Here is a 13,043-nt window from a genome sequence, read left to right as displayed (position 1 = left end):
CTAGTTAATTAAAAGTAACTGATGACGTGGATAGAACTAGAGGGTATGATACTAAGTGAAATAATACTGTCAGAGAGACAAATACCATATGATTAAATTCATATGTGGAATTCAAAAAACAAAATAGGGAATGTAGGGGAAGGGGGGTAGAAAAGAGAGAGGAAAATAAACCACAAGAGGCTCTTAATGGAGAACAGACTGAAGGTTGATAGAGTTGCGTATGGGATGGGCATTGAGGACACTTGTGATGAACACCGAGTGTTGTCTTTAAGTGAGGAATCACTGAAGTCTCCTGAAACCAATTTTACCATATATGTTAGCTAACTAGAGTTTAAGTAAAAGCTTGAAATAAAAAAAAAATTTAGAGAAAGTATTTTGATAAAGTGCCCTGATTGAAAGCAGTTTATAAAGCAGTCCTTGCTTCTACAGAAATGTTAGCAGTGAATAAATTATCACACTGTCAGCATTATTTCTACATTGTACTTGTGCTAAGAAGAAAAGAAAAAAGTGTACATTTGGTAATCTGTCATCTGTTCTGTGAGTGTGGTGTGTCATGAATATATAAAGAGGACACCTTGACAAAAATAAGATTGAGGACTATTTTCACATACCACAAGTATTAAAGTACTTTCTACACTGTGGAGTATATCACAAATTATATATGCAGAAATTGGTTTATTAAACACTTTAACCTATTTGTAGTTTTTCACTGAGTATAGAAAATGCACACCAAGATCAGATTTTCAGCTTTTCTCTTAAACTTTGATTCCCATTTTCCTTTGTAGTAATTTAGAAAACTGTGTGTTATTAGCAACACTTTTCAACTATGAAATTTTATTTGCAGTAGTGATGTAATAATTGCATTTGTAAGCTTTATCCTGTTTCATTATATGCAGATGACCTAGATTGGAAATGGACAGGTGTCATGTAACTAATGTGTTTGACATTGATACTCTGGATTTCTTTGATTTTTCTTAAGTGCTGCCTTAAGTGGTACAATATACATGGAGTTCCTGGCAGATTCATCTGTCTTTTTTTTTTTTTTTTTTTTTTAATTTATTCAGAGGCAGAGAGAGAGAGGCAGGCAGAGGGGCAGAGACACAGGCAGAGGGAGAAGCAGGCTCCATGCAGGGAGCCCGATGTGGGACTCGATCCCGGGTTTCCAGGATCACACCCCAGGCTGCAGGCAGTGCTAAACTGCTGCACCACTGGGACTGCCCTCTGTCGTTTTTCTTTAAGTCTAATGTGCCAGTAATGGGGAATGAAAATGTTAAGTGAGATATATTATTTTCCCTCAGACTGTCTGCTCAGTGTGTCTCTGTGTTCTTAGGTGAAAGCTGACTTTTGTCAGACTGTGCTTCCATACTTGATTCATGATATTTTACTGCAAGATACAAATGAATCCTGGAGAAACCTGCTTTCTACACAGATTCAGGGATTCTTCACTAATTGTTTCAGACACTCCTCACCAACGAGCCGATCCACAACCCCTGCAAATTTGGATTCTGGTATTCTGTTAAATTTCATTTAACATTTATACTGTTAATGCATTTATACTGTTAATGTTTCAGTTATAGAGAAAGATTTGTTTGAATCCCTTGAGGATGCTTTATTATCTTAACTCCATAACGTCTCAATATTTATTTTCTCATCATCTGTAGAATGGAGATGAAAGTCGTAGCCAGGGCAGCCTGGGTGGCTCAGCAGTTTAGCGCCACCTTCAGCCCAGGGCCTGAATCTGGAGACCCCGGATCGAGTCCCACATCAGGCTCCCTGCATGGAGCCTGCTTCTCCCCCTGCCTGTGTCTCTGCCTCTCTCTCTCTCTCTGTGTCTCTCATGAATAAATAAATAAAATCTCTTTAAAAAAAAGAAAGAAAGTCGTAGCCAGTGTTCAGGGAGATAACATATGGAAAGCCCCCAGGATGATTTTTTTTTTAATTTTTTATTTATTTATGATAGTCACAGAGAGAGAGAGAGAGAGAGAGAGAGAGAGGCAGAGACACAGGCAGAGGGAGAAGCAGGCTCCATGCACCGGAAGCCCAATGTGGGATTCGATCCTGGGTCTCCAGGATCGAAGCCCAATTTGGGATTCGATCCTGGGTCTCCAGGATCGCGCCCCGGGCCAAAGGCAGGCGCCAAACCGCTGCGTCACCCAGGGATCCCCCCCCCCCCCCAGGATGATTCTTGACACATAGTGATGCCTCAGTGAATTTTGGATTCTAATAACAGAGCAATGCACTGAGCATTTGGTGTATATCAGGTCCTGTGCTCAGCATTAGCACCACGGAAGGAAGGGGACCCCCTACCTTCTAGCAGTGGAGAAAAAACCTTTAGACAGGGCAGCCTGGGTAGCTCAGTGGTTTAGCGCCACCTTTGGCCCAGGGGGTGATCCTGGAGACCTGAGGTCAAGTCCCACATCAGGCTCCCTTTGTGGAGCCTGCTTCTCCCTCTACCTGTGTCTCTGCCTCTCTCTATCTCTGTGTCTCTCATGAATAAATAAATAAAATTTAAAAAAACAAACCACACTAGCAAAAAAAAGGAAAAAAAAAACCAAAAAACCACAAAATAAAAAACAACAAAAAAACCTCCAAATAGATTAGATTATATTTTATTTACTAATATAAACTGAGCTTCAAAATAAATATTTTGGGGATCCCTGGGTGGCGCAGCGGTTTGGCGCCTGCCTTTAGCCCAGGGCGCGATCCTGGAGACCCGGGATCGAATCCCACATCAGGCTCCCGGTGCATGGAGCCTGCTTCTCCCTCTGCCTGTGTCTCTCCCTCTCTCTCTCTCTCTGTGACTATCATAAATAAATAAAAAATTTAAAAAAAAACAAAAAAAACAAAATAAATATTTTCCATGGGAAGAGTCTATTGTAGAACTTCCACCAGGAGCAGGAACATTGTATTTACATAATACATATATGCATACCTGAGGGCTCATCTTGGGTCAGTTTTTCAAACCAAAAATTAAAGAAAAAAAATTCACAAATCTATAATGTTAACTTACTGTCTTTCATATGTATCATTGGCATATTTTATGTGCAAACATAAAGCCAGGTACAGATTTACTTAGTGTACTAGAGACCAGTACAGTTCTAAGACAAATATGGATTTGTGTGCTGTTTTGCTGCCACTAAATTGCTCTTCTGAATCTTGAATGTGGTTCTTGTCACTTTGGTGTAGGTTGTAATCACACGATTCTCCCAGTCATTTCTTTCTGGGCTGCTGAAACCTATTTGAAATGGCTGTGTTGTCACTTGGACCTCACTTTATTTTAGGTTTTATGTAGTTCCTCTTCACTGACTGCACTTACACATCTACCGTTTGAAATAATGTTTTTATAAATGTAGACATGGAAGTTCATTCTGAGTTCCTAGTAGATTGTAAGTTGGTCTTTTAAATGACCTGAGATAGGCTTATGTGGAGTTTCTTTAGATGATCAATATGAAATTCATATAGATATAAAAATTGATATTCATAAAAAATTCTCAGAAACTTTACAAACTAAACTATATCTTCTGTTCTTAATTTGGGAAATAAGGTATAAGTGGTTCAGTTGCCACTAAGCATTTAAATTTTAAATATTAAAATCACTTAAAGTCATATTAAAATAATTTTATTACCAAATTTAATAAAATCACTGCCTCTGATGACCTGGTAGTTCATTATCATCAACATAGCCAAGACATTTTTTTATGTTTATCATACATACATACATGTTATGCTATCACCATTCCTAGGCAAAAATCAGCCCACTTTATTTTACCTCTGTGTAAAGTGCCAATTTCTATATGACTGTGAATGAAAATTCAATTTTCATATGTAAAATTGTCATTTAAAAGGAAATACAATTTTTTTTCTTTTTTTTCTTTTTTTAAGATTTTATTTATTAATCATGAGAGACAGAGAGAGGCAAAGACACAGGAAGAGGGAGAAGAGGGCTCCATGTAGGGAGCCCAGTGTGGGACTAGCTCTCAGGACCCCGGGATCACGACCTGAGCTGAAGGCAGACGCTCAGCTGCTGAGCCACCTAGGTGTCCCGTAAATACCAATTTCTGTCAGATTAAATAGTTATCTTTTCTGAGGTCAGTCTCTCTGTCTACACTCACATGTCTCCTGTGCAACTTGGACCCACTTCTCCAAAATAGACTTAGCATCTTCACCCCTTCCCTTGGCCTGGTTTCTCTAATGCTTGTACCTGTTCAGTGAGTGGCACCCAGCTGCCCAAGCCAGAGAACCTCTCTTCTGTGTCCATAAGATTGCCAGACCCTCTCACTTCTAGGTTGTAAATAACATCAGTCCCTCTGTTTCTTGCTCACGCAGCATCCCTGCTGCTTCTCAACTCTCTGGTTCAATGAGTTCTTGTTCTGGCCATCTCAGATAACCTGACTGTTCCTGGGACACTGGCTGTTACTCTTCTGTCAGATACCACGTCCTCTGTGGAACTTTAATTGTTGAGAGTAGGTTCCTTTTGATATGCCTCTACCTGCCATCTATTCTCCCTGTCATAGCACAGAGCACATGATGTAGTCAGTGAGTTCTGTGTGCACAGCAGTGGTCTGTCTTATTCAGGGGTGATCCTGAGCAGTGAGTACATAAAAGATCCTCGAGGGGCACCCGGGTGGCTCAGTCAGTAAAGTGTCTGCCTTCGGCTCAGGTCATGATCCCTGCCCAGTGGGGAGTCTGTTGGGCAGACTCTCCCTCTCCCTCCCTTCTCTCTCCCTCTCCTTCTCCCTGTCCCTCTCCCTCTCTCTGCATCTGCCCTTCACTTTTGCACTCCCTCGCTATCTCTGTCTCTTAAATAAATAAAATCTTAAAAATAAATAAATAAAAGAGACTTGATAAATATTTACTGAATCGGTGAATTAGTCCCCTTCAGAAATAAAATACAAATTGTAATTAAATTCTCAGGTTTTATTAAGCTTCGTAGTTTATTCTAAAAGAATAAGAAATGCCATTAAATTCTACTTATTTATTCATATTTATTAGGAACCAATTTTGTGCCAGGTTACTGCCTTCCAGAAGCTTATAGCATAGAGGGAGACAGACACACAAACAGGGAAGAATGTGTATAAGCAAGTCTGTCTGGGACTGAGGGGAGCTATCTTTCTTTGTCAGAGTCAGAGCACTTTTTCCGATCCTGTGTGGATAAAAAATCACAAAGAACAATGCTGGCTGTCGTGGACTACATGAGGAGACAGAAGAGGTAATGAAGTGAATATTGCTTTTGGAGTTTGGGATTTAGAAGTGTAGCTTGTTAACTGCTGGTTGAATTTTAACATGATTAATTTAGATGCTGCTGCTGCAAGGTGCTGTATTTAATTTGTGTGATGCTTATATCATTTTGAAATAATCTGTTTTCAGGGTGGTTCTTTGGTTAAGAACTTCATAAGATAAAAGTTTCTTTACTAGGAATTATGGTCCTCAAAATGGTTCAGTATACTGTGGCAGTGTTTATTTTCTTGATTGTGATAAATTGTTTTATAGTATCATGTCTTATTCCTGTTACTATTCATGGGATTTTTACCAGTGAGTGCAGGAATTGCTACCTTGAGTGGTCTGATTGGTTTCTGCTGCTCCAGAGTTGACTGGAGCTCTGAAGAAAGTGTAGTCCTCCGTTAACTCAAGTAGGTGGAAATTGATGTCTCAGGTGCTGGTGGCAGCTGTTGGTTGGTAATGCTTGGTTGGTAATGCCTCGGAAGGAGAGGCAGGGGGAAATGAAAAATCCCTGAATTCCTTTTGTTTGTACCCCGCTTATCCATCCCACTCCCTCCTTAAAGAAGAAATATTAGGTCTGTCAGCGTATTTGTTTCTAGTTAGAAACAAAGTTACTGATTCACTGTCTTGTCTGTCTCAGATCCTCTTCTGAGAAAGCCCATAAAGAGCTTTAATTGTAGCTAGAAACATCTCTATTCTTGGTGTGGGGAGGCACTCTTGAATCGTTCAGTTTATCATCCAGGTGGAATGGTGTTGATGTGGGCAGTCCCTGGAGAAGACAAAATTCTTGGTATTCGGTTCTCATTCTGAATAGGCTTCAACGAAGAGTTTGAGAGAATATGGATAGAACAGAGGGTGTAAGGACCTGGGTTCAAGTTCAGGTGCCACAGTGCTCAGGAGCTGTGTGTGATCTCTAAGTTCAGGTTCCTCAGTAGCTATGGTTAAGTGTCAGCACTTTACTCATCAGCCTGAGAAGCATCATTTCATCATTGCAACGATTGTTGATGCCATGTGTTGTCCCTGGGCTTTACAAGTGAACAAACTGAAGCTTGAAAAATTAAGTTGCTGCAGATGATACAGCTTGTGTGTGTGTGTGTGGGGGGGGGGGGGTTGTCCAGCTAGATTTGAACCAGGTTGTACCTTCTAAAACCAGTGCTCTTAACCAATCTCTTGTCACATCTCATATATAATATTGGTTTTGGAAATGGTAGTATTTATGGTCTCTTCCAATGCTGACATGTTACCACAGGAGATTTTGATTGACTTCAAAAATGAACTGCAATAGGAAAAACATGTAATTGTGTCTTAGAAGAAACAATATTATCATTCAGTTGGCTACTTAAAAAGATTTGTGTAAAAAAAAAAAAAAATTTGTGTGTCAGTTGCTGTTCTGTGCAGCCTGTTCTTGGCCTGTGGCCCATGGATCCCTTGGTGGAGGGCAGGAGTGAGCCCCACATTTGTGTGAGCTGATGCCCCATTGCTTTCATGGTGTGTGATCCATGAACCGTCAGAAATAGGGCTCTTCAGCCACAGTGTCTGAGAAGGTGAGAGCTGTATACTGGGGACATGTGAGTTCTGGTGATTTGAATGTAATTTCTTTTTAACCAGCACTTGATACCACTGTGTTCTAGAGCAGCAGACTTTTCTCTGACAGTGAAGTTGTAATGACTGGATGTTACATTTTTCTTTAGACCTTCCATAGGAACAGTTTTCGATGATGCTTTCTGGCTGGAGTTGAATTATCTAGAAGTTGCTAAGGTAGCTCAGTCCTGTGCCGCTCACTTTACAGCATTGTTCTATGCAGAAATCTACGCAGATAAGAAAAGCATGGAAGAAGACAAAAGGTAATGAATGGGATGCATACCTTTGGTTTTCTAAATTGATGTTGACCTTGTTTCAGTTAAAGTATATAGTTTGTTTTGCTCCCAGTCCTTCATTTGAAAGACATCTCAGAGAGAAAAGTCTTTTAAAGTGAAATGATAATATTTTAAAAGAAATAAGTAATTATGCTCTGAAATAAAATAGAGATGTTTATTATTTAAGAATTGTGGAAATTCTCAGATAGCCAACTCCTGAGGGACAGAGACCCTTCTCTCCGTATTCCCCACAGCATCGGGAACTTACTATAAGTGATCAAAGATAGTTTTCTCATCAGTGATTCCCCAATTTCACTGAAGTTCATTTTACCAATACCCCTGCTTATTCAAGATCCATTTTACTTGTTTGTAAAGTAATGTAACTGATTTGTTTCTGTGACTAGGTCACTTTGATTACTTTGCTATCTCCCTGTTTCTACTAATTTAATTAGCTTTTCCTCTGAGTTAGAACTCTTTTAAGAGCCAAGCAGGTGTTGTCCTAGAGTAAAAATACTGCATTATCCCAACTGCCTTCCTCAGATCATGCTCATTTGACATGGCCTATTGTTTATTTTTGTTGTTAGCCTCATTTTCCAACTACAAAATGATTCATATTACAGAATTGAAAGAACAAAGTTGTATAGTATTGCTACATTTCTCTTACTTGTTACTTAGAGTTTCTACTCTGGATTGTCCTTAACCTGGAAGCAGTGTGGTTCTTAGACTATGGAAAACCGGGAGCCAGTTTTCAAATTCTGCTCCAGATATGAATAAATTAGTGTACCTGAGCCGATTTCTTAACTCTCTGGCTTCGTATTTAATTTCTGCTTTCCAACTGAAAACAAAAACCTATAATGTGTAGGTACTGTGTGTAACATGTAATTGATCACGTTCACAATCATTATAGACTTTATATGAAGACAGTTCTGTTCTTTAAGTGTGTAATGAGTAAGGAATTGATTATTGCTTATTTCTTAGAGACTTAAAATTTGAGTCAGGATCTGTATAGTAATTATGATCTAAATGTGTTTCAGTATCTTGGTTTCACAGTATAGTATTTTGTACTATTTAGGAGTGAGTAACTGAGCTCTTCTTTGAGCGTAAATAAAATCACCTTAATTTACAGATAGATGATTGTATGGAATTTGGCACATTTTTGCAAAAGTGCTTGTTTAATAAGCAGGTGAGCCTGGATTTTATTTTGGTTAACATTAGGAATGAGTCCTTGACAAATAGGGCTTGCTGTTTGGTTTTGTTGTTTTTCCCTCAGGTTCCTGATGGCAAAGGAAGGGCACACAGATGAGCTGGATTGGGGGTAGGGAACGCTGGTTTTTTCAGTAACTGTGTTAGGTATCCTACAGTTTTATTTATTAACTTACTGCTGGGAACAGATGAGATTTTTCAGGTTAGTGTCCATAATTTTTTAGAAAGAAATCCCAAACTCTGCGAAACAGATTTAGCTGAGAAGTGTTCACTGACAGCGTCATTTTAGTGCTCCTGATCCGTGAGGCAGTGACAGCTCGGGTCCGACGGCTTGTTTTTTTGCCTGTAGGGTGAAGAGACTTGGACTGGCAGAGTCATAACCCCCAGGACTGTCCCCCTACTTTCCACTTTTCCTCTGAAAACTTTTTCTGCATAACTTGCCAATAAGGAAACTGTCCCATCCACATGGGAAGGTTGGATGTTGTCCGTGCTGTTTTGGCACTCTGCGCTCTGTGCTCCCCTCCAGTGGGTGATGCTACCTTGTGTTTTGTGTTCATTGTTTGTTGGATGGAATTTTTATCATAGGAGCATGAACCCATAAATAGAGTTTATTTTCCTTATTTTTGAGCTTTATGACAAATTATATGTGTACTTTTCTATGACTTGTTTTTCTGCTCGATATTTTTGTAATACTTATGCTGTGTGTGGCTGTACTTCATGAATTTGTCACTGCCACTTAACGTTCTAGGGGGAGGACACACTACAGTTCATTTGCTCATTTCCTGATGGTATATACTTAAGTATAAAATTACTGGGTTGCAGGATATGCAAAATTTTAGCCTCCTAAAAGATAGTGCCAAATTGGCTTTTAACACGGTTATACCAATTTGCATACTTCTCAGAAATGTAGTTTATGAGGAAGTAGACCAGTGGAAATCCTTACGTTTAAGGAAGGGAGCCAAACAGAAATAAGGTGATAGGTAATAATGGAATCACTATTACCCATGATAAGATGTATTTTATACTTTGGATTATTATTGTCATAAACTGTCCATAGGCATGATTTCTGAGTTAAAATTACTTACGGGACAGAATGTCCTCTATATAAATGCATGGTTTAAAGCTAAGGTCTTGGAGTCTACAAATCCGAGTTTTCATCCTGTCACTTACTAGTTTTATAATCTTGGGTGTGGGTAGATCCCACTGATGCGCTTCTTTCTCAACACAGTATTATTAGACTTCTTAATTTTTTGCCAGTTTATCAGGTGTTAAGTGGTATCTTGTGTGGTCTTTATTTGTGTGCCCGTGATTATGAATGAGGTTGAACTTCAGGTAAGAACACTGTCAGAACATTTAGAACAGAAGCCATGTGGCCTTCCCTTATATCAGACTGTCATTAAAATTTGATCTCCTTCAAGAAAGTAATACAATTTTTTTTCTATTCTAGGTGTAAGTCATATAATTTAGAGTAAATGGTTCATTATGTTTTAACTGTGACCTTGGTTAGTTTTTTTTCCCATCCAAGTCTATCTATAGTATATATTAACAAGCTTCAAAATAGTAGATTCTCATTAAAAGAAGTGCTCTTGTTACAAACAGAAGTCTTACGTTTGAAGAAGCAAGCCAGAATACAGCTATTTCTAGTTTGAGTGAAAAAAGTAAAGAAGAAACTGGAATAAGTTTACAGGTAAATATAGAGACATTATTATTTGTGATACTATTTATTTTATATTTTGGATTATTATTTTGTTACTGAGATTATAGAGATGTCATTTGATTTTCAAAGTGACATTACTATTTAGACTGAGTGTCATATACCTTAAGTTCATGGTTTGAAGGTTAGACCTTGGAGTAGCAGACAGACTTAGTTGTAACTTATTAACTTACTCTGCCACTTAGTTGTAAAATCTTGCACAAAATTACTTACAACCTTGAGTTCCTTTATCTGCAAATTGGAAGTAAAACCACCTATCTCATGGGGTAAATTTATACCGTATCTTTTCTGCCACAGTAGCCTGTTGATTTTCTTTATAGCATTTAACATTCGTAATCATAATATATTCATTTGTTTACTTGTCTCTTGCATGTCACATCTTAGGGCAGATGGCTTCTTCTGTAAATCTCTGAATGTCCACCCTCACTGAATCTCTGGTCAGCTCATTCCTCTGAAATGACTTGTGTCAGCCCTTCTGCTTTGCCTGAAGCCCTGCTTATCTCTTCCTGCTTGTTTCTTGAAGAAAACAGGGGACAGAGAGAAGAGGTCCCACCACCTTCCCCATCAGATATGGAAGTCTCTCTGCGTCTGTTCCCCCAAATACCTCCTCTTTTTAGTCCAGATGGTCCTTTCTGGACTAGATGGTTTCATTTTTATGAACTCTTTCTCAGAATTAGTTCTTTACTGCGCTGCACTCCTCTGAGTGTGTACACAGGTTTCCACACTCCTTTGAGAATCACCCCCTCAGGGGCGCCCACTGACTCGGTCGCTGGAACATGCAGCTCTCAATCTCGTGGTCATGAATTCACGTCCCATGTTGGGTATGAAGCCTCCTGAAGACAAAATAAAATCATCCCCCTTCAGACAAACACAAAGTCATTTCCCTCTGCCCTGTGTTCTCTTCCATCCCCCCTTTCTGGCCTCCCTTCCCTTCACAGCCAGACTTTGTGAAGGACCTTCCAGGCTCCCTCAGGCAGCACTTGCTAAGGCTCTCCCCACCCTCCCAAACTTCAGGTGACTAGTAGAGGGTCACCTTCCCTCCAGCGTCTTCCCTGATGTTTTGTGAACATTTAGCACCCTCAGCCATACCTTGTGTGAGGTGTGTCCTCTCTGGGTTTGTCCCATTCTCCTTTCTCTTTTCCCTTTTTGCTTTTTTATAGTCTTGCCTGAGTTCTTAGAGTATTTCCTGTGTTAAGACACTGTATGAGGCTTGGGTCCTGAATGTTCCAACACCAAGGGCTCAGTTTGATGTTTGTGAATATAAACAGTTGAATTAGAAGTATAGAATTATGCCAGTATTGGTGAATTTGTATGTAGTAAGTATCTCCCAGAGCAAGCACTATTAATAAAGCTCTTGTCTGGTTTTCTCTGCAAAAGTTTCTAGCTTTTTCTTTTTTCTTTTCTTTTCTTTTCTTTCTTTTCTTTTCTTTCTTTTCTTTTCAGCTCCATGCCCATTGTGGAGCTCAATGCTGGGCTTGAACTCATGACCCTGAGATCAAGACCTAAGCTGAGACCAAGAGTTGCATGCTTAACTGACTGAGCCCCCCAGGCAACCCCATTTTCTCTTGTTTTCTATTTTCATTTTTATTTTACTGAGATGATTTTAAACAATCGATTTTGTGCAAACTTTACAACAAAGATTTGAGTCAGTAAGCCACTTCTTTATCCATACCACATTTTATCAATTGTAATACAATGCAATTTTGAGTTTTCTTTCAAAGAAAAATTCGTGACCTTTATTTTACTACTTCAGTTTTCAGGAGTCAGATTTGGCAGACATCATTTCCCATGTACAGTTTTAGTCGTTAATAGTATTATTTGTTTTTGTTTTTACTGTTTTTTTTTTTTTTTAATTCTCAGTCTTTTGTGAATCCATACAGATTTTAGGGTTGTATATTCTAGTTCTGGGAAAAATGCTGTAGTATTTTGACAGGGATTCATTTAATGTTTTTGTTTTAAGATTTTATTTTTAGGTAATCTGTATATCCATCATAGGGCTTGAACTCATCACCCTCAGATCAAGAGTCACATGCTCCTCTGACTGAGCCAGCTCTTCTGACTCACATGATTATTTTTGTATGTGTTAAAAGTCCGATAGATTGGGATTGCTTTCTTATTTAAATTCATGAAATTGTGAGCAGTTCTTTTCAGGGGAGTCAGTCATTCTGTTCTCTGGAATCAGTTTGTTGTGTTCAAAACTTTATATTTTGGTATCACTGTCTTTTACTTTTATAACAGAGTTAGGAGATACATGTTGGTAATGATAAAATTTCCCATTTGCTAAATTCATAAAGTGATATTTTTCCTCTCCCATTTTTGTTGCTGCCGTGTTTTTAGGATCTGCTTTTAGAAATCTACAGAAGTATAGGAGAGCCAGACAGTCTGTATGGCTGTGGCGGAGGGAAAATGTTACAGCCCCTTACTAGGTAAATTGCGTGTTTCTAGATAACGGTGTGGTAATTCTGTCTGTGAAGGAGTTACGTGCATGTAAAACTAAAAGGCATTTTGAAAATCTTTCTTTATAGACTGCGTACATATGAACATGAAGCAATGTGGGGGAAAGCCCTGGTGACCTATGACCTTGAGACGGCAATCTCCTCATCAACCCGCCAGGCAGGAATAATACAGGTGAGTTATTTTCTGCTCTGGAGAAGCACTACTAGTGGAGTGCTGACATGATTTTAACGTGTCAGTGGGGGCACACTAGAGGTGAGAGTGCAAGTTACCTGCTTTTCAGGCATTGGGCTAACCTCCAGAGGGGGACACACAACTGAATTGGGTGGAACATTGACCTAAAAGATCATGTAGATTTGTTGGTCACAGTCTTGTTAGCTGACAGCAGAAGACATTCTTCACTGTGCAGTGTGCCATGGGGTGGATGGGTCTCATGTAAACTGTTCTCATGGTTTGCGCTAGAGTTGGGCCCAAGGGCCATCCTTGTGCTCCTGACTGATGTTCTTTATCCTTAGCCATTCCCCCATCATGTGGCAGGGTCTTGTGAGCTCCATCTTTGTGTTCTGGGGGGAGCATACTAAACTGTGTTTTGGGAT

At 39.3% G+C, this 13,043-nt stretch overlaps 1 protein-coding gene across 6 annotated transcripts in view; it reads left to right on the top strand.

Moving 5' to 3' along the window:
• The window catches only part of ATM (ATM serine/threonine kinase), a 117,144-nt gene that overhangs the window by 70,954 nt on the left and 33,147 nt on the right, over positions 1–13,043 (top strand). For all 6 annotated transcript variants that reach the window (XM_041771453.1, XM_041771454.1, XM_041771457.1 and 3 more), the window contains 6 exons: positions 1,331–1,508; positions 5,122–5,209; positions 6,912–7,064; positions 9,879–9,966; positions 12,331–12,419; positions 12,519–12,621. In XM_041771453.1, the coding sequence (XP_041627387.1) occupies positions 1,331–1,508; positions 5,122–5,209; positions 6,912–7,064; positions 9,879–9,966; positions 12,331–12,419; positions 12,519–12,621 (699 nt within the window). The remainder of the gene's footprint in view (positions 1–1,330; positions 1,509–5,121; positions 5,210–6,911; positions 7,065–9,878; positions 9,967–12,330; positions 12,420–12,518; positions 12,622–13,043) is intronic.

The sequence above is a fragment of the Vulpes lagopus genome, chromosome 10, assembly GCF_018345385.1.
Source record: "Vulpes lagopus strain Blue_001 chromosome 10, ASM1834538v1, whole genome shotgun sequence".
Taxonomy (NCBI): domain Eukaryota; kingdom Metazoa; phylum Chordata; class Mammalia; order Carnivora; family Canidae; genus Vulpes; species Vulpes lagopus.
This window is presented reverse-complemented; position numbering and strand designations above follow the sequence as displayed.